The sequence below is a fragment of the Bombus impatiens genome, unplaced genomic scaffold (assembly GCF_000188095.3).
Source record: "Bombus impatiens unplaced genomic scaffold, BIMP_2.2 scf_0637, whole genome shotgun sequence".
NCBI classification, from domain to species: domain Eukaryota; kingdom Metazoa; phylum Arthropoda; class Insecta; order Hymenoptera; family Apidae; genus Bombus; species Bombus impatiens.
The window spans coordinates 1521916-1543469 of NT_177056.1; the positions used below are offsets into that span (position 1 = coordinate 1521916).

A 21554-nucleotide genomic window follows, 5' to 3' on the forward strand; every position below is an offset into this window, starting at 1 on the left:
GGGGGGGGGGGCGGTTGCTCTAGGCAGATTTAAGAGCTGGTTTTTCAGTCAATTAAAGATAGAATTATAGAAAATCTTTTACGGTATCGAGATCGAGATAGCGACTGGTTTGGCGGGGGTTGGCCATTTTGCAAAAATCGAGGGCACTCGATGACCGAATCTAATGATAGGGTTCTTTAAGAGCTTTGGAGAGGATTTTTGTTAATAGAGCACAAACAAAATGAAAGGGTCGACAGATGTACTTCCTCTCGTGAAATTTTATCGAAATTTGACATTTTGTCGATTCCGGATAAAAGCTCCTACCTAACCTAAGATTAGATACCCTTTTTTATCGAATAACAATTTTTATTGAAGAATTTTATTTTTGATTAAGTTAGGCATAGATGAAATTATTTAGTGAAAGACATTATTTGGTGAACTGTGAATCTCGGAAACTCTGAAACACGTTAAAAGACACATGCAAATAATCATGAAGGGCGCGAGGGCACTTAAGGAACCCCACTTGTTGGACATTAATAGGGGATAAAGGGGAGGGTACCGGCCACCTGATGCCACGCTACTGCGGCATCGATCCTCTAATCCAGTGATTCTCAACCGATACTACTTATATCTTTGATATACAATATCGTACAATTGTTGGCATATGAATAATTTCTACGTGCAACGTACCACGATAATCTTCGTTTTAAAAAATCCTTATTTATGTAAGGAAGAAGGTAATACTCCGAACGATACAGAAATTTTCCAAATTTTCTTCCAATCGTTTACGAACGGATCAGAGAGTCACTGCAACAAACTACACGCTGTTCTCCGTTAAAAATTGCTCTCTGCGGCTAAGAAATATTTTTATAAATAGGACAGACATCTTCAAATCACGATCTTTTCTTTTATATTAATTTAATATCAATCTACTATTTTAAATTCTTATCTGGGTATAACAAACTTGTTTGCATCAGCTGATGATCCAAATAAACTCATACGAAATAGAAATTTCAAATTTTACTTTCTGTACCATACTATGCCATTCTATAGGGTTGGCAACTAAGTGATTGCGGATTTTGTCGTTAGATGGTATTGACAAAATCCGCAATCACTTAGTTGCCAAGCCCAATATATATTCGAAGTAAACATCGCGGCTCTTACACGCGAACCATAGCTCTCGCCATCGTTGTAACCCGATACTACAAAACATAGAGCATAAACGGACGAACGGACGAATGAACAAAAAAAGAAACGAAATAGGATTATCGGCAATTTCTCGTCGCGGTTTCGAACGCGCTAAACTGATCCATTCTGCTGACGCGGGCAAACACGTACACACAGGAGAACATAGGTGCGCGCGTTTTACGGTGTGTCGAATATACAGCAGAGAAAGAGGGGGAGATGAGAGAGAGAGAAAGAGGAGGTAAGTTACGGAGGAGCCCTTGCGTTGCAAGGGTATCGTTGGCAGGCGGCACATGGTCCGCATCATGATTTTCGAAGCCGCAGATGGTTCCTCCTGCGGCACACGATTATGGTTTTTTGTCAAGCATGCTGGGAGCAGGCGGTAGGGCACACCGCCGCTTGTATTTCTCGATCAATTTTCGCCGCAAAATTGACTGGCCAAGCCGATCGAACGATGCCAGCGCATACACTCTAGGAATTATTCTCGATAGCTGGATATCTTATTGAGGAATTAACCGCCCGCTTTATACAAAGATCGATATCGATACTCGATGGAACTGAAGGGTGAACTCGTTATAAATTGATTCGACGAAGCTAGAAGTGCACTTGCAACAGAATTTAGATGAATTATTGAGACTGAGAAGCGAGCCTCTTAGAAGCCTAAATTAATCCACAACTCTACTTTCTATTAATTTCGTCGTTCAAGAAACGAATGATTTAGTAGCCATTGGGTTGGCAACAAAGTGACTGCGGATCTTGCCATTAAGTAGTATTGACAAAAGATACATTATAACGCACATTTATAAGCAAAGTAAATGGCCAAATAAAACTGCAAAGTACACTACCTCGTCTATTTAACATTTATATTTCGATAGTATAAAAATATTTATAAAAAAAAAAAATCTTGAGAACCACTGGCCCAAACTACCCCACCAACGGTCGCCATGGCGACCAGCAATCCCCTTCTGTTCGTGCAAGGAACCACACAGTCCTGTTTCCACCACCTCGTTCAACCCTGGCATAGAAGAGTGACGTCAGATGATAAACATTAACCGTGGCGTAAACGTAACCCCCTCTGCTGAACGTACACGCTACCCTAATTGGGGGTTGTAACCACGCTTTTTGCCCGCATGGTCAGGATTTTTGACCGATTGGCCGGCTTGAGGCTCGGGGCTGGAACGGAACGGTTGCTCGTCAGGCTGACTTGGGGACAGAATCGGGAAAGCTGAATGGTTTGGCTGTTTCATAGGGGCGGATTTCGGTGTCTCGGCGTCGAGCGACGGGGTGTACGCTAATATTTCCTCGGAGGAGGTTCTACACCGTACTCGATCGGTTATAAATGTTTTCTTCGAGGAATTAGATGGGTCCGATGGAAATTGTCATTGGGGTTGTTTCTCAAACTTTTATCCCGTTTATCGAACAATAAGATTCATTGAAATATCGTTTTATTTATCGTTATATTTTTATCTTTCAAGGTGCGTAGTTTATTTTTGGTTCATTTTATTTCTCGTATGCGAATGTTATTTTTATATTTTGCTCGCTGCATAGTTTATTCTTTCATTCCCAATATTTCAGCCCGAAGCCGTTGTTTCACGTTATAAAAACGAAATTTTGTAGACTTCAAAGGAATAGAATCCTCTGTCGTTGCATTCCACCGAATTTCAACCGACTACTATTTAGGGGTTGAAATTTTGTATAATTTTCAAACAGTGTGGTTTTCTCCCGCTAAGCGTATCTCAAATATTTCCTAGTCAAATTTTACGACACGCTTTGAACTTGCCTAATTCTTTTCTCAATTCTTCGGGGTTTGAAACTTTTCAGGGCCTGGAAGAAATAAGATTTTTTAACGTTTACCAATTTCTCGCGTCTCAAACGTTACTTACCAACATTTTAGGACACCTTTTAATTTCTTAAATCTTCTTTCTCAGGTCCTAAAGGGTAGAAATGTTTCAAGTTAACAAGTAACAGCACTTTTTATCGTGTTTTGAATTTCTGTAATTTATGAAACTCCGAGGGGTTGAAATTCACTTAATTTCGAAGACATCTCATTCTGCCCCTTCCTAAGATTTTACGACACACTTTCAACTTCTTTAATTTTCCTCCCAGCCCTTCTAGGGGCCTTCACATTTTTTAAACGACCAACGTTGTCACTGAATGTTCAAGTTTAAGTACTTTTGTATATCGTATACATGTTTGGACAAAATTTCAGGGCAGCAGTCGAAGATTTAGCTTCCATAATATGGTTGCGTGGCCGAAGCGAAAATTATACTTTAAAATACAGTTGGAAAGAAAATCGTGTTCTTTCCTTAAGGTACATCCTCGTCGTCAGCATTCTCTATGATGTAAATGTCGTCGTTCCGCGTATCCGGCAAATCTCTTCAAGTATATTTTATCGAGTTAAATAAATCCTTTGAAAGTCGAAACACTTCTTCCGGTAACGAAGTTTCCCTCAATCTACGGCAAACCTGTTACTTCCCGCTTTTTTTTTTTAATTTCAAATTTCTTTGTCCCTCGTAAGAGGTCTGAATACGATTTACAGTCGATTGCGAAGGTTTTATACGTTCCGACAAATTTAAATTTGCAGATGTAGATTTTTGGACGTTTGTTTGTAACTTGCTAATCGTGCGAATGGTTAAATATTAAAAATTATTTTGCTATTTCTTTTAACGCCATCGAAATTTCTTCCAACATTACGTTACGTGATAAAACGAGCGAAACACAGCGGTTTGGGACTCTAGATGCAGAACAGCAGTTCTAAAAATGTAGTTTCGAGAAAATATTAAAGTTGCCTGTGTGAATGGTGGGACAGTGACACGTTTATCGTTTCCTTTAAACGAGATTACGCCGTGCAATATCGTATCGAAATCTGATTACTTAGGATAGTGGCATAAAAGAAGTTGGATATAATTCTTACAACTCACAGTACGATTAAGCAATGCGATTTACGTGGAATATTCAGCACTTGTTTGGGTTACACGCTTCACAACATTCGAATCGTTCGACATCGATTTTTACAATAGTCGCGACGCTGTTCTCAGACTTTACTGCACGTTCCACGTTGCATTATTGAAGTTTCCCATTGGAATCGAACAGAAAGAGGGATACAAACTCTTTGGAAACTTTAAAGTAACATATCTGAAAGGAATCGTTGACGAGTTTAGAGGAAAAATCGTGTTTGTTTCTTTCCATTTTGTAAAAATAAGCAGCGGATAATAAATTCTGATAAAATCGTATCTTTATACGAATTTCAATCCTATTACCGTCTTCTTACTTTTTAATTAAATTATAAGTAATAATTATAAGTAATTATGTTCTAAGTAAATTAATTATAAGATAGAATTTCTATGAGTAGCTTAATTGTATCTTGTTATATATTATTTGGGCTAAATTTATATCTATGTGCTATTTCAGTTGATAAACGTAATTATGAATTACGTATACAGTCGAGTAATTTAGCAGTTTATTAATTTAATTCATATAATTCCTGTGGTTTAATTTTATGACAGGATTTCACGATGAATTTAACGAAGACAATACGGAAGATGGGAAGAATATAAAATCGAGTTGTTATTAAATTTGCGCGCGATTCTAAAGCTCTCGTTAATCCTAACAACGTTTGCTCAAAGCAGTTTTCAGAATTATGCGAACGTAAAATGTAGAATGAAATAAATGCAAACGATGTCTGACTGATGACCGACTGTTTCTACTCGCCCCACGTATCTCTCTTGCTTTCGCGTGTTTCGCTCCTTTGTGCGAATCTATTTATTTCATGTTGAGAATCTTCGACGAATCTTTGTTCCACAACGATATTTCTACCTGAATCGCGAAAGATTTTTGAATATTTAAATATTCATATTAAACAGCTTTTGATATTTAAGAATTTCAAATTTAGAGATTCTAAACGTTAGACTCTTTGAACTCTCAAATATTTAAATATTTAAGCTTTCAAATTTCCTAACCTTTATGTTTCTTACTTTTTAGAAATTAGAAGGAAACTTGACATATAATTTTTCCCCCTCTTACTCAATTCTTTTCCTCATAATTTCAATTATATTTCTCTTTGGCGCTTTAATTTCAATCTCATTCGACCGACACTCGAGAGGCAAACAAAATTCAGAAAACATGTTCATTCTAATTGTAATTCTAACCACCGGAGAAATCAAATTTCTTTGAAGCCTCGTTGTTACAAAACCAACGAAAGTCCACGCAATGTTAAAAATCTCTCTTTCTTTCTCTCTCACTGTTTCTCTCTCTCTCTCTCTCTCTCTCAAGCAACAAAAATACAAATAGCAAAACGTAAACGGAAGAATGATTAGACGAAGTGTATCACTGAAAGAGGACCAATAAAATAGGAAAGCGGTGATCGATCGCGTGAGAATGAGAGCGAATGGATGGTGGAATGCGTTATTAGTTTTATCCAGGACCGCAGCAAGCCAGGAAATTACGAATTCTAGGCGAGATCTCGCAAACACCGGATCCACGCTCGTGTAATTAATAACAAGCGATGGTTCGTTGCATGTATAATTTCATTTTAACCGTTGGCCGTGTAATTCCCTGGACCAGGATAAAGTTTAGCGTGCAGTTTCCACGGTTTCTTTTTGTCCGAGAGGATTTCGATGAGAAGCAATTTGTTGGACAGCGGAAAACAGTCTTTGCTTGCTGCTGGAAACTTTCGTAAGTCGGAATGTGGAAATAAAACGATACAACGTGGATCGAAAAGTCACTCTGTATATAATACCATAGTATTGAACATCGCTTTTACAGAGATTTCGATAGTAAATTCTAGATGTGTAGATACTCTCAATTAGAAGCATATATTTCGTATATTTGTATAATTTAATTAATTTAATTTAATAATAAAGTTATGTCGATATAACTATTATTGATAGCATCGTTCTATACTAATATATTATATAATACACTAATAGTAGTAGAAGTAGTTTGTTACCTCTACGAGGTTACAGGACTTACCCTTTGCATTTTGAAAAATTTCAATTTAGTAAAATTATTATAATGCAATATATTTAACGTACCTTCGTATAAATATATTTTGTGATCAAGTTTGAAGCTCGCGATACTTCAACACCTCTTTAGACGCGTCAATACCTCGAAATATAAAACACTGTTTTAACTTTGAAAATTCTTCTCCCATTAGAGACTGTCTTTCTTTTTACAACTACTTTAATTATTTATACTAATAGCATTTTTGCCGTGACTCGATCCGAGAGGAAATGATTATTTGTACAGGCTGGAATACGGGTAATTTTATCGTTTTCCAAAAACCACCACTTTTTGAACAATGTGTGGCTTTTCCCTGTTTTCTTTTGAAACAACGTCGCGTCCACGGAAATTCGATTTTCAACGTCCGATGGTGCTTCGACTACTGTTTTATTTCCTTCTCCTTTTTTATTTTCTGGGTCGAGTTGCCGCTAGTTTTTCGTGTCACCGAAATAAACTCGAGCAGGGAATTGTTATTTTATTTTCGAAGGTCTACAAACACGAAAATAAAAACGGGGCGATGTAATTGAATTAAACAGAAATTCTGTTATTCCTCTACGCACATAGATATCTCCAAATTGTACATTTAATTCGATGCTACAAACTGTTATTACCTTTACAATAGACTGTAATTATATTTAAAAGCGAATTTTTTCATAAGGATACGTGCACCGTATTAATTAAGCTTTCCATTAATGTAAATTTTACACGAGAAAAAGATCATTGGTTTTTTATACGAACCTTTTAGTTTGCATATTATAAAAGCTTACTTTTTACAATACCAAGGTTCTTCAGAATAAATATAAAGGAAGTCTTTTTTATGGAAATGTCTATTATGCTAATCAAAGTTACGACTAGCCTTACGCAGAGGCAAATTACTTATTATTACTGCTGTATTTCAATTCTCGGGATATCACAAAGAGATATTAACGTTATGTAATTATGAATTTTTTTTCTAGAGATAATTTAAAAGAATCTTTGTTTTTTTGTGTAGAGACGTGCATTACGTTAACGAACAAGAGATCAATTATTCGTGCTTAATAATAAAGATATCAATTAAACGATCATACAATGGACAAACGTTATTTCATCATTTCAAAGAAAAAGTTTACATGAAAACTTTAATCAATCTGTGTATAGAATTCCTATACCCTATTAGAAGACTAATACTACTATATCCTCTTCAATAAAAATGCTGAGATAAAATGGATAATATTTCTTCCAATGTAATGCTTTTTTATTCATTAACAAGATTCATTAACGTAGCATATACGTGCATACGTACATCGACTGCGTAAAAAGTGTTCTTTGAAACCAGATCTTGTGGAAATTGTCAATTACACAACAGTTAATTTTATTATTAAAAATTCAATTTATTATCTTCACTGATAATTACTTCATTCGCGGAAGAACGTTTACGTTCAGTCTGTCACTAGTCTGTCACTGGCGTTTAATTCGTCTATGGGGAGGAAACGGGAGGGGGACATTTAACTTGCCAGCTTCTAGACGAACCTGTAATCGCAAATGTAATTGGATACTCGGTAGAGATAAAACCGCGTCATCTTCATTTACTTCAAACAATAAGAAGAGTAGAAAGGGAAGAGAAACGGAAGAATCTGCCTTGTAAGATGGTCGTTGCAAGAAACAAGCATCTTCGGTTGCAGATGCATCCGTCTTTTCTATTAGAAAGATTAAGAGTTATCTCTTTCATTCTTGGATCGTCTTACCAGCATCACACTTGAAGTAATTGCGTCGTTACACGAAGCTGTCTCGGTTAATAGAATGAACTTCTTGAATAAACGAAGCAATCTCACTATAGTTTGTAAACTGTCGCAGCGAAATTTCGATTTGGTCAGCTTCTTTCGGATTTCCGGCAGATTTGCGAGATTTTGTTGCAAGATGAAAAGCAGAAATACACGATGGAACATAGGAAATGGATCGCTATCGAGAGAAGGTAGCAGAGTTGAATACATTTTTCTTTTTTTCTTTTTACGAGTCTGCCGTCGTGCAAAGGACGTGTTCGTTATTTTCTCGTGTATTTTTAAGAGGCGCGAGAGAAAGAGGGTGGCGAAGAAGAACGTTAGGGTCGAAAGAGATAAAAGCATGGTCTATTGGGAGATCCCTTTGTGACGCGCAAGGCTCATGGATAATACGTTAACCAAGAAATATTGCATAATTTATTGACCTTTCGCTTTTCTTCCTGCTGTAGAAAATTGTAATCATAATCGTAATCCTGATTCCTTGATTTTTAATATCTCTTCGAATGCAGAAGAAATATGAAGAAAAATTCTGAAATTCTTACTCGAAGAAATTTCAATTTTCCCATTTGTTTTATACCGCTACGAAAATTACATGGTCGCTTTATTTCTCATCTATCGTTTGCTCGGAGAACGATTGTCTAAACTCTTGCTTGCTCTGTTTGGGAAATGTTACATAATTTTTTGTATCTCGATTTTCCATAGTCACGAACGTTGGATTGATTTTTATTAAGTAACCAAAACCTAGCGGAGAACGTTCTGTCGAGGTTTGTCGGCTAATCCGTCCTTGTTTTCCTTCCATTTCGTCAGAAAATTGGATTGGGACTTGGATAGTCGCGATGAAGGTGGATCATCGATTGACTCTATACTATTGTGCTTGCGGGGTTTTCCGGTAATTGAAACCATGTCATTCTTGTCTAATTTACCGGTAAATTGCACTATTGGCTATCTTGGAAGCATGTCTCACTTCTGACTGACTTATACTACTTACGTGTTTCGTACAAATAATTCTCTCGCTCTCGTTCTGAATCCAAAATTTTCTTCTTTAAAAATGGGATACAAATAACAGATCACGCACACACACACATACAAATTTTGGAATTTATATTTTGATTAGATACTTTTCTAAGATAAAAAATCTCTTACGTATCCTTTTAAACTGGAAAATTGGTCGAGTTTAGAAATGAATTATGGATATTTCAGTAAAATTTCGTTTTAGAATTTTATATGCAAGTTGGCCAGTTGGCAGTGTGTTAGTGTACGAGTATATCTGTAAACGTGGAAAGCATGGCAGGCCAATTGAAAGGCTGATGCACGTATGCGTGTTTGAAAATGTAAAACGCAGAGACCGTGGCCATGCTATTCAGGCTGATTAAACGTAGCTACGTTCCCCTTCTATCGCATTCTCCTGATGCGGATAAATCGCGATTCCAGTGAACGGTTTATTATACGATTTTATTTCCCAACAATTTAAATATACAAAATATGGTAATATATAATATATAAACTGCTTGTAAAATATGAACTGAATTTAAGATATGGTAATATAGTATGCAAATTTCTTGATAGTGAAATACGAATGAAATGTAAAATATTGTCATTAATCGAAGGATAGAATTATTTCTCGAGATTAAAATTACAAGTCGAAGGTGAATTAAATGGCAAAACGACGAAGATTAAAATTAACATCCTTTACGTAATAGAATTCGTTTTATTTCCTTACTGAAAGTTGAACGAAATTAAATTTAAGCTGGAAAAATAGAATGACGAGTATTTTAATACGATTTATTTGAAATTGCAGCGAAGTATATATCTTTCCTCTAGCGACTTCGAACTAAATAAAAGTAAATTCGCAAAAATTTCACGAAGCTAAATTTAGAGTCAACCGCGTTTGAAATACTTTTCCACGTTTTAAGTAGAACAAACTTAAATTAGACCAGTCAACCGAAAACTAAATAACCTACTTTCAAAATGGACAAAATTACAAAATCCCTAATTTCACATCGAACGTAAACATATTTATAAAATGAAAACTACGATCGACCATGCTCGAAATATTTCTTCTACTACAAGTGGAACAAACTTAAAGTAGATCAGCCGTAAACTAAAACTCAACTCACGTTTCTCCTTTTCCTATTAATTTTACATTATTCCGGGAACAACTGAAACATTTAATAGGCCGTTTGAAATGTAACGACTAGAAGTTTCACGCGCGGTTTCGTGACTAGAACATTCACGCACGATGTCGTGACTAGAGATGAGTTAGTACGTGTCAGGTAGCATTAAATGCGCGTGTAGTTAAGTGAGAACTTGTCTCGACTCGTGCTGCTCAGGGAGGAGGTTCCACTGTCTATAAAGGCCAGGCCTGCATCGGAATCGTTTCTTCTCTTAAAGTATGTAGGTTACCAGTGACGTCATCGGCCGCCCAGTGACGTATGCATCGTGAAATATGCATCGTTGCAGCGATGCAGGTCATTGACGGCCGTGTACCTTTTGTGAGGAAATAAATTTCCAGGAAGTTAAAGCCCAATTTTCGGATAGTTAGACATGAAAGATTGGGAAATTGATAAAATAATTGAAAATTGCTTTTTCATTGTTGAAAAAATAGAAATACGTATAAAACATTGTTGGAAATTGTTAGTATAAAAATTATATATTGCATTGCTGGTTAAGGGCTTTTTTTTTATTAAACTTTCGTCAATTTTTGGGTAGATTCAGGCAGATTGGTCTAAAAATTTATGTTTTTTTTCGAATGATTAAAAGTTGATCTACTTTTCACGGAGAAGCTAGATTTACCTGAAAATGGTAATTGTTACGTTTTAAATAGAAAATTTGTCTCGTGTGCTAAATTACTAGGCTAGAATTAAAAATAGAAATTTAACTCAACCAGCGATCTTAGTTGGAGTATTTAGAGTAGAAATTTAATTAGCAGTCGAACAATAGTTTGCCTACGATTGAGCAACTTTTACTTCCGACGTGTTTTCAAGTGATCTAAGCGAAAAGAGTCATGTCAATATGTAGGCGGGAACCGTGTCCGACCATGTACGTCCCACTTCCACTTGTTCTCGTATTTATCACTTATACCTCGTGAACTATTATCGACTGGTACTTTGACGGTAAATAGAAATATAATATACCACTAATAACCAAGAACAAATGATGATAACAATTTCTCTTCTATAAAGATTTTAAAATCTAAAATTTCGAACATCTGTCAAAAAAATCAAATTGCCTTCGTTATATCGAACTTGCCGAATTTTACATAAATTCATAAAAATCCATAATTAAATAATAAGTAATAACAATATAATAATCGTGTAGCAATAACAATTGCTGTCTTATCCTAAACGTTGTAAAATCTAAAATTCAAGACAAGCCATCTCTGTTCCGACCGAACTTCCCATAAATACAGTAATTGCATCATATTAATAATTTCTACCATTTCCTAAAAATTCTACGATCTGAAATTTCACGCGTCCCTTAAAAAGTCCTCGTCGTTCCAATTGGACGCCATCGAACAAAAGGTACTAGTTCATGGAAAGTTGGAGCGAAACGAAATCGATGGTTCGTACATAATCTCGGGACGCCCGGCGTCGCGACGCAGCAGTCGGGACGCTATTAGCATGACTGCCGGTATCAAATATTAGAGACGAGAGTGTGCACAGTGGGAATCGCGTGTGTAGAGCTTTCTGGAAAAGTTATGGGTATTAACCCCAGAACGGAGCATCAGAATTCCCGCCGCGTGTCTGGGTTCGATCCCATTTGCAATGCAACTTTAAAGAGGAGGAAGCCGCGCGGGAAGCACGTTCATGCTCATTCATATAATCGTTTATGCTAATGGATCGACTGGCTGCAAGAAACAACACGTCGCGTGCCATTAGGGGACCTACTTGCAAGGGAACAACTGTTCCATTGTTTTAATTCCGATGTAACGACGTTGTTGCGGCTGAAAGCAGATGAAGATTAGGTCGTCCAAGTGACACGAGACAGTTTGTGGTCTTTAGAACGAGAAATCGTTAGAATAGGCGTGACTATAAAGCAAATTATCGTGACTATAAAGAGAGATAGCTGGACGTGCTATTTACCGCTCGTATCGCTGGTTATTTTAGCTAGATCTTTTCGTGCAGCGTATGATTTTGGCTATTTTGGAATAGACGAAGATCTCGCGTTTTTGTTATAATTATTACAACTGATTATAGGTTTTGAAAGACGGATTACTATATGGTGAAATATTTGGTATTAACGTTTGCTGATAATTTTAGCGAAGCTTTATGGTTCAGTGAATATTTCTGGTTCAGCTTGAATAATTTCAATTGAATTATATGAACACTGGTTTAAAGCTAAGTTACTTGATTCGAATGACTCAATAACTTGAATTACATACACAAGAAATTAACGATTGTATGGACATATATGAACATTATCGTTTAATTGTATAAACTCAAGCATTAGGATAAACACTGTTGAAGTAATTACTTGAAGAAAGATTCTACATCTTTACTTTTGTATATCCGTGACCTGCAGACTCCTGTTACGAAGATAATAGAATTTAATGATTTTTATTAAATTCTATTTAATTCTAGTTTTTATTTAATTCTAAATAAGGAGAGGTCTATATTATTGAGTCGTCGAATAAAAATTTTCTTTTGGATTGCAAGGTCTAGAAACAAAAGAGCTATAAGTAGATTTCTATTGCTGTTTCTTGTAGCTTTCAGCTACAGCTACGAGGTTCACTTTTTGGTAATGTTCTTTGCTAGAAATATATGAACGTGCTCCCTATCGTAGCTTCTTCTTCTGGCTTCGAACAGAAGACGCGCAAAGAAAGAAAGTCAGTATCAACCCATCTACTCGACAATTGGTTTGAAATTTTTTTCTTCGGAAACTTCTCTGGTTTCTTCACTTAATTAAATACTTTTCAGATAGTCGAAACGGTGCACAGTAAGTGGAAGGAACTCTGAGGTTAATTGCGTTCCCGCCATTTATTTAATACTTGACCTACATGTGTAAAAGTTGGAGCTTCAGCTGCTAATTTATCGCACCGCGGCTCGTTGTCTCTAATTGCAAGCCAGAGAATACGATCTCGCTGTATTTTCTCGTTTTCTTTTTTCTTCCGTTTCGTCCCTCGCGGCATCGTTGCTCCGCGATTTATGACGCGACGCGTGTTTTATAACGCGGTGGGAAGAGAAATCGTTGAGAATATTTCTGTCGCCGTGTTCTAGCTGATCGACGAACCGCAATAAGTTGCGACAAATTCGTGTCCCACCCCCTAGATAAACTTTTTCCCTCGGAAACGAGTGTAAATTATTTCGCGTTGTTTCGAAAATGTCCGCTCGCGTCGACGTTGATTTTCCAATATTTTTGGAAAATTTAAACTTTTGTTTATTAAACGCTTTGATAGGAAAGTCTAATTTTCCCGGGTTTTCATTAAAATCGTTTTAGGAACTCGACGTAGAAACAAAATTTTGTCAGGAATTTAAAACGTTATAAATTTACGCTGCTGTTTTAATGAAAAACTAAGGTCCCAGTCACTTGTTGAACTTCGGTTTTCACGGAACGGTTGCGACGCGCCATCGAAATGAACTTCGAAACAGGATTAAGCGACCAATCATGCAGGCCAACTTCGTTTGCTTCTGGTGCATGCGAAAATTCACGGGAATCGTTCTCCAACTTGTAACGCCCGATGAATACCAACGTACGAGACTGTAATGGGAAGTTCTCAACTATCGCTATGATTTTGTTATCGTGGAATTTTCTACAATTGGTCGCTTTCGAAAATGTCATTGACTGGAGCGACTACATCATTCAAACGAAATAAAGTCACTGCGATTGAGGTGGAATTTATTTTCCAAGCAATATAGATCGTTAAAAATACATTGGGGACTAGATACGATAGTTAAAGTTAAAATTGAAAATTATTTGAACAGTTAAGGATAAAAACGTTGCTATTGTGATTATTAATATATAGCAAAATAATGCGTGACGATGATTTAACTACGGTCGGAGAAAACTGACTTATGGATCTCTAAAAATGTGAAAGCGTGTTTTAATCGTTTCAAATCAATGAATTTAAATCTTCTCATACCTCAAATAATAGAAAACAAATGGGTTTCGCTTACGTGGGAAAAAGACTCTACTCTTAAATCGTATACGTTGCCATTCTGATTCGATTCGTTTCTCTGCGGGCAAGTCAACTCGAATATTTCGACGAAACTATGTTCCAAGTACTGAAGAGAGCCTATTAAGCGAAGAACTCCCGAGTATCGAGAGGTAGGAAAGCATAGAAATCGATTTTGAGCGCTCCTGGCGCGAATTATTGATCTATACTACTGAAAGCTCCGAGCAATTTGAAATTAAATCTTTTCTGGAAGCTGCTTTCTGGGTGGTTAATTGGACTGTACATACAAGGGTTTATCCGATTTTTTATTGCACATTTATCGAAAGAATCAAGAACGTGATTTATTCGTTTCAATTCAACCTCAATGCTTGACTTGTACTACTGGAACTTCCGTATTTTAGGTAAATTGATATTTAATCGTCTCTTTTGCGGTACAGACTGATATTCAGTGAGACTCGAATGACATACGTGCTTCAACTATCGATATCGGCTTCAGTTTCGCGGATGACGCCTAAATTATCGATTCGTACCACTGGGAATCGTTAACTGGGCACATAATTCCAATTAGTTAACGGCAAACGTTTTATCGGGGCTAATCGATCCTTCATCGAGAGAACGTTTCACGAAAAATCAGCAAAATTGAAAAATCCTTATCTCTGCCTTTGTGTTTTTGATGATAGATGATATTCTAGTAGTGAAAAGTTATCATCGGTCATCGGAAAGTGCTGGAATCGATATTGGAACGTACGAAAGAGAAATAAAAAAATCCAGAGTATTCTTTAGCTCGCATAAAGAAAGAGAAATACGTGCAGGGTGGATTATCTTTTATTATTTCATGATTATCATAGGGCTGATTATTTTTGTCACGATTCCTTCCATTGGAATCTAGGTTTAAATAATTAGCTAATTAATTAGTCGATTTTTATTAGTCTTCCAATATGAAACATCACGTCAGGGATGAATTACTCTCTGTTAATTAATTCCGGTTACATCATTAAACCATCGCGATTGTGACCTTCGATAAGATCGATAAGTCAAAATAAATGAAACAATTATTTGCACGCGATACGAATTCATCTAATTTGAATAATATTATCAGTCGTATTATACGAACATGTTCACTAAAGAACTTATTAATCGAAGAAAAGCATCGCTGATTATCATACATTACACCGATAGATACATTACAATTCCACCCCCTAATAAAAATTTGCCTAATCGGAATGATATTTTCCTACGTTCTTGTTAAGAAACAAACAGTTCTTGACACTTGAAACTTTCAAGTTGAAAGAGACAAGGCTATCGTCATACATTAAGAGGCAGAACTGCCGTATTAAATAAAAATTCTCGATTCCACCCCCCACCCATGAGAAATTATGTAACCGGAATAATGAATTCTGTGCACATTGAGAAACACACAGTATCTGAAATAGAATCCAGAGCGGCGATTATCACATTACCGGACTGCGGTTAATTACGCGAATTCATATTTTCTTTTATTATGATCAAAAGAATGAAATTTGGGTAAAGAAAATTGTTTGTTAAATATCGCAAAGCGTGTTATATATACTTTGAATATTTTAAGCATTTTTGAATATTGCATACATTCTGTGCACATTTCCATCTCCAAACTTGCCGCAGGTACATGCAAATTCATCGCTTACGCATTACAAAGCCAAAACGCGTATTCGACGAATATTCGCAATACCCCCACCCCCTATTGTAAATCCCTATCATGATCTCAACAAATAATTACTTCAAACTGATTTCCATGGCTATCCCATTCAATTATGACGTAAATGATAACGTGCTTGATGAGGGTGGAATCGACAGAAAGCAGGCTGCTTAATAGGGGTGAAATAATGATAAATAGAAGGGGATTCCGCGGGTATTCGAAATTTAATGAGAGGTGAAAGAGTAGAAGCGGAGGTATTAAAAATTATATTGGGCATTCCATTGGAGAGTGCTGCATCGTTGGAAAAACGACGCGGGAAAAGAGATTGGAGAAAAGGGGGTGGAACCGGGGTAGAATTCCTTGAGGGACGTTATCAATTCCTGGACGAGCAATAAAATGCTAAATGCGACGATTATTAGTCGACCGTGGCTGTTTATATATTTATGGAGAATTTCGAGCAGCAAATGTCCAGAGAATTTATATTACGCGAAGGAAAATGTAAAATGTCGAGAGTATGTGGCATACGGTATGACACATGTGGATGTAATGTATATAAATGTTAATAAATATACATTTAGTAAATAAAACATATAAAACATGAAGAATAAAATACATTTTATAACAATTGTGAGATAGGACTTATCGTTGCTCGGGCTTCACTTTTTTGTCAGTGTATGTAAAAATATAAATTTGCATAATTATCTATAGTATAATTGTCATTTATAAAATTCCAAGAATATTTTTCATTATGATATTCTTGATCAATAAATTGCAAGGATTATTTAAAAATATTCTGAAAGTTTTGTATCGAAGAAATTGGTTCTCGGAAAATTACGGAAATTTATTTGAAAAATTCCCTGTACCTTCTGCAGCAAATATCATTTCTCTATATTTAATACATTAATTTGAAAAACGCGAAAGATATGACAAAGTTCTCGGATCGGTTTCCAATTTGCAATTAATCTCTCGTACTCTGGTATTTTAATGTCAATCCCTAAAGCATCTTGCTGCTTTTATTATATTGAGAAGTCCGCTTAAATGTTCAGTTTCGGATGATAAAAGCTCGGATTGAAATTACTGATCACGATCAGTTTCTCAAACTCCAGTTGAATATTTTACAGCTCTACTTTTATTTATAGGGAAACTTTCGTGAGTTCAGAATCGTATAAATTGCAATCTAAATTATTCTGAAAGTTATTAGGAAATTTCCAGGTACTGTACGGAGAATTACGAAGTTTCGCGGAGTAAAACGTGGTCGTAAAGGAAACGAATTATTTCTAGCATCTGCCTTTTAATTAATTGCTGCTGAATATCTTGTTTGAGCCACGTGTCAAAACGAATGTTCAAGAGAACATAATTATCCGTGGAGTTTGCATCGTGCAAGTCCAGTCTCGGTCGTCAAGTCAACTTATTTAATCACGAATTTGAAACTTGGCTCCCCTTTTGGCGATGAATAGGACCAATTAACGGGGCATCAAACTTCCTCTGCAATTAACGCTGATCTCAATTAAAAGTCCTCCGTTTCTAATTTATAGGAAATTTTATTCGTTGTTCTCAATTTTAGCAGAATATTTCTCATATTTCCGATAGAAAAATTAGATTCAACGGAGTTTAAAATATCTCTTAAAAATACCACAATAATTTTGTATTTAAAAGATTAAATTTGCCACATATTATTGGAAACTATTTATTTACCCTACAAAAATTAATGTACCAAATATAGAACATCCGATGCTTATTATAACAATGTACTTTATCGAGAAAGCGTTTCAATTAATATTTTTTGTTAACAAAATTACGCCCAATAAGGACTAACAATCTTTTTACATTAAAAGAATACATATTAGATGTATATTACATGTTGCTAAAAACACCAAACCAAGATTACTTGAAATAAGCCCTTATATCATTCAAACTTGAAGAATTCTTGCCAGAGATATCGAAATTTCTACAAACCAACGCCTGACAGTACGATTCTCCATGCTCTCATCGATAACTGATCTAAAATCATCCCCGTTGGCAAAATTCCCCGGAACTTGCCGGTTGTAGGCTCGTCTGTAGCGCGGGATAAACTCGGTACACCGATACTATTGATTTTGCGAGAGGTGCAGAAAGAAGGGCGGCGGAGAAAGTAGAGGGTGAGCGAGGTCAACCCCCTTTTCAGGCTGGTTCGACATAAAACAGGGCTTTTCCGGGCTTAGGCCGGTTTATCCTTTAACGTTGTTCCTCTGCGGTAAACCGAGTCGGAAAAAATTGATGTTTAACCCTGCACTCAACCGCCCATGTTCTTATTTCCAACTCCTTCCATCCTCGTCGAATGTTTTACCTGAACGTGGAATGCAAGGGGTTTCTTATTTCTTAATCGTCAATTTTCTATGTCTATAACCGTCGTGGTAATTTTGGAAATAACGTAGCAACGCGGAAATGCGGAAAATTTAGAAAATGGGAAAATAATAAGTAAATATGAATAAGAAAATAGGAAAATATGGAAACTGGAAAACGGGTGGTGGGAAAATAGGGGCATGAAAATAAGAAAATAGTTAGTGGTAAAATAGTAAAGTACGAAAATATGAAAGTAGAGGCTAGGAAGATAGAAATTGCAAGCCAAAACCTCACATTGCTAAGAAGCAACCGGAACTGAGCTGCCGCACAATTTAACTTCCTCGCATTTCCAAGTGACGAATTATTCTCCAACTTATTCTTTAAACTGTCATTTGGATAAGCACTTTGAGAATCGGAAACCATTTTGCAAACAAATATTCATTTTATTCCGACCTTCTCGTCCGAAAATCCTAGAATCTCAGCAGCAAAGCCCTTTGAACAATTTCTCCGTTCGACCCCATTGCTGCAACTACCTCGCAAGGTTCTTTTGTCTTGTACACACTGTCCATTATCGTAACACGTCATCCAGTAAACATAAAACAAAAGGCGAAACACAGGGAAGTATCCAGAGCGTGGAATTTCCGCGAGATTTCACGTACCATTTGCCACGTGGCTGTTTCTTTACGATGCCCTAAACGGAAACGATTCACAGAGAAAAGTCTGACCGCCAGAGAGCCGTGAACATTGCCACGTGGATGACAGTCGAACGAGCTCGTTTCTAAATCGATTACGACTTGCTTGATCTTACGAAGGGATTTTCGTAAAGAAAATAACGATAAGTGGCTCTTGCGCTTTAGTTTAGGTTTATGGAACTTTGGAAGTAAAATGTATCTTTTTTCTAAATTGACTGGAGTGACAAAAGTTCGATATTTACAGTGGCTGAAATTTGGGGGAATTTAGAACATCGTGGAACGAAGAAAGATACCTAAGGATAGAGAATAAAATCAGGCAACGAGGAAATAAATGATAGTACAAATAGGAAAGGAAACAAAAATTCCAAGTGAAAGGGAAATGATACTGGAAAATAAGGAAATTGGGGAATGATGCTGGAAAATAAGAAAAACTGGGAAATGATGCTGGTAAATAAGAAAATTGGAAAATGATACTGGAAAGTAAGAAAATTGGAAAATGGAATTACAAGACAAAAGAACTTTTTACATTCCAGTCCTACGATTCTCAATAATTAAAGAAATGATTCTTAGAAGTTTCATATTACATTTACTCCCGATTAAATATTCCATCGTTCGCACGATTACGCGTTTGAAACGCCTCTTAATTGATATGCGCTTTCCACTTTATCGTTTGTAATATATTTAACGGCATTTAACATGAACTTCGATGAAAAGAATGACGAAATCGATCGATCGACACGAAGCTTCTCGACTCTCGATGTCATCGTGGCTACGTTCAAACGAAATTACAAAATTGATGGAGTAGACGGAATTGAATTGTGATTTCCGCTGAATCTGTTGAAGCTACTGCGATGGTTATCTGAAATATCAAACGTTAATCGCATTTGGATCTCCTCCAAAATTAAACCCGTGTTTTTCGCCAACATGTGACTTACTTTAACCAATCGAGACCATAAATGAAGCTCGACAGCTCGAAACTTGCCCTATTTTCGTACCGAAATAATGCGTGTTCTTAAGAAAATTCACAAAGATTCATCTGTCAGGTAAATTTAGATTTCCTTCACTAGAAAATTATTTTTCAAAATTTAAAGAAATCTGCCCATGGAGTTTATGTTCCTCTAACTTAAATATTGTATTTCTATTTCTTCAAATATATCGTTTTATATCGTACATATTGTTACATTTAGGCATAGTTTTATATATTTTCTAATATTTATAATTATCATCAACGTATAAATAAATCTGCAGTCTAAACATTGCTGCTTTTGGTGCGTGAAAATATAGAGATGTTGAATTTCAAACTAGCAAACGAAATTGTTCAGTTGTAACAATTATGTTTAACCAGTATAATACACTAGAAATGATTTGATTATTTAGTTTATCTTACGCTCCATTTAACTTCTGACTAAACTCTGAATTCAACTCTTACTCAGAATTTCTTACTTTGATAAACTCTCTCCGATTTCAATTCTCAACTCGCAACTCAACTATTTGAGTATGCATTTTCCACACGCATTTATCCTCACCTATGTATATGTGTACGTTATCTCTTTGTCTGCCTTTGTGTACTTTTCACTCGATGCAAATATTCTTAGAAAACACTCAGCCACGTTCATCCATAGCTAGGATGATAAAATGAATTTCAAATCTCAGTAGATAAACAAATAGGAAAATAGAGGAATTGGAACATCTAGAGATAAGAAAATAGAAAAATAGGAGAATTTCGCTTAAGAACGAGAAAGCTCCTCGTCACTCCAATTTAATCCAATTTCACAAAGCTCTTGTCACTCCACCAACATTCCACTTACTTCAATTCCAGTATCTCCAATCCTAAAATCCAACATCCCTTAAACACCAATATTCTACCAACCCAGGTAACAACATCACGTGACTCATCCACAAACCGAACAACCACAAAGTCGTTATGGCAGACAACGATGATGCGATGGAAGACGAAGAAGATGCAAAATCCGGCGTACCGATCTCCGAACACACGCCTGAAAGTCCATCCGAAACTGCTGAGAACATGACAGCCTCAGAATATTGGAAAACACCATCAGCCGCGGCGTCGATAGCTTCAGAAGTGGTATCCGTAGCACGAAATAACGCTCGAGGCTCTTCAAATGCCCAATCCAGTAAGAGTATCCAAGAGCCTCAAGAAGAGAAGCTTTCGAAGAGCCAGGAAGAATTTAGAAAGTCTCAAGAGATCGGCCTAAATGACAAGAAGCCGTCTTTGGACGAATTGAACAAAGACAAGGTCCCTAAGACCACCAAGATGTATCGACAGTGTCATCGTCGATTCAGAGAGATCATCGGCAAACGCGAGCTGAGGAACGTGGAACTAGAGAAGCATCAAGGTGATCTGAAGAAGAGATTGAATATTCTGGAGTGTTCCATGCCAGCTGTGATGGTCTGGAACATGTGGAGAATGAGTCAGGGTACCTGTGTTCCTGGACTTCAACGAATCATGGAGAAACAGTTTGAAGGTCCAGCTTCTGGAGAAGTGTACTGCCCCAGCACACCTAGTAGACACTTTGACTGTAGAGTGAGGGAAGTTGAGGCTGAGAGGAAACAGGCTCAAAAAAGAATGCAGGATGCCAAGGCTCTTTGTGCCGAGAAGGAAGCTGCATTAGAAGATAGGAATAAAAGATTGGAAGAAGCTAAGCAGTTGCAACAGGAGATTAAGTTAAGGATTGAACAACTGACTGCCGAGGTTCAAAAGCTTAGAGAGACTGCTGCTAAAACGGAGGATGATGGGCAATGTGAAACTGGTTAGTTGAGAATTAAACTCAAGCGTAGCATAACTCAAACAAACTATTTACGAAAATCGA

General features: G+C 36.6%; 2 protein-coding genes across 5 annotated transcripts in view; one reads left to right on the forward strand and one right to left on the reverse strand.

Moving 5' to 3' along the window:
* Positions 1-21554, reverse strand: part of LOC100746626 (cAMP-specific 3',5'-cyclic phosphodiesterase) — a 370153-nt gene that overhangs the window by 309293 nt on the left and 39306 nt on the right. The gene's annotated exons all lie outside the window — the stretch shown is intronic.
* Positions 1-21554, forward strand: part of LOC100742561 (FK506-binding protein 5-like) — a 72799-nt gene that overhangs the window by 45822 nt on the left and 5423 nt on the right. The window contains exon 1 of one of the 2 annotated variants that reach the window (XM_024369673.2): positions 20034-21494. The exons of the other annotated variant lie outside the window; for it this stretch is intronic. Coding sequence (XP_024225441.1) covers positions 20648-21494 — 847 coding nt within the window. The 5' untranslated portion in view covers positions 20034-20647. Of the gene's footprint in view, positions 1-20033; positions 21495-21554 lie in introns of those variants that run through there. 2 annotated transcript variants of the gene reach the window in all.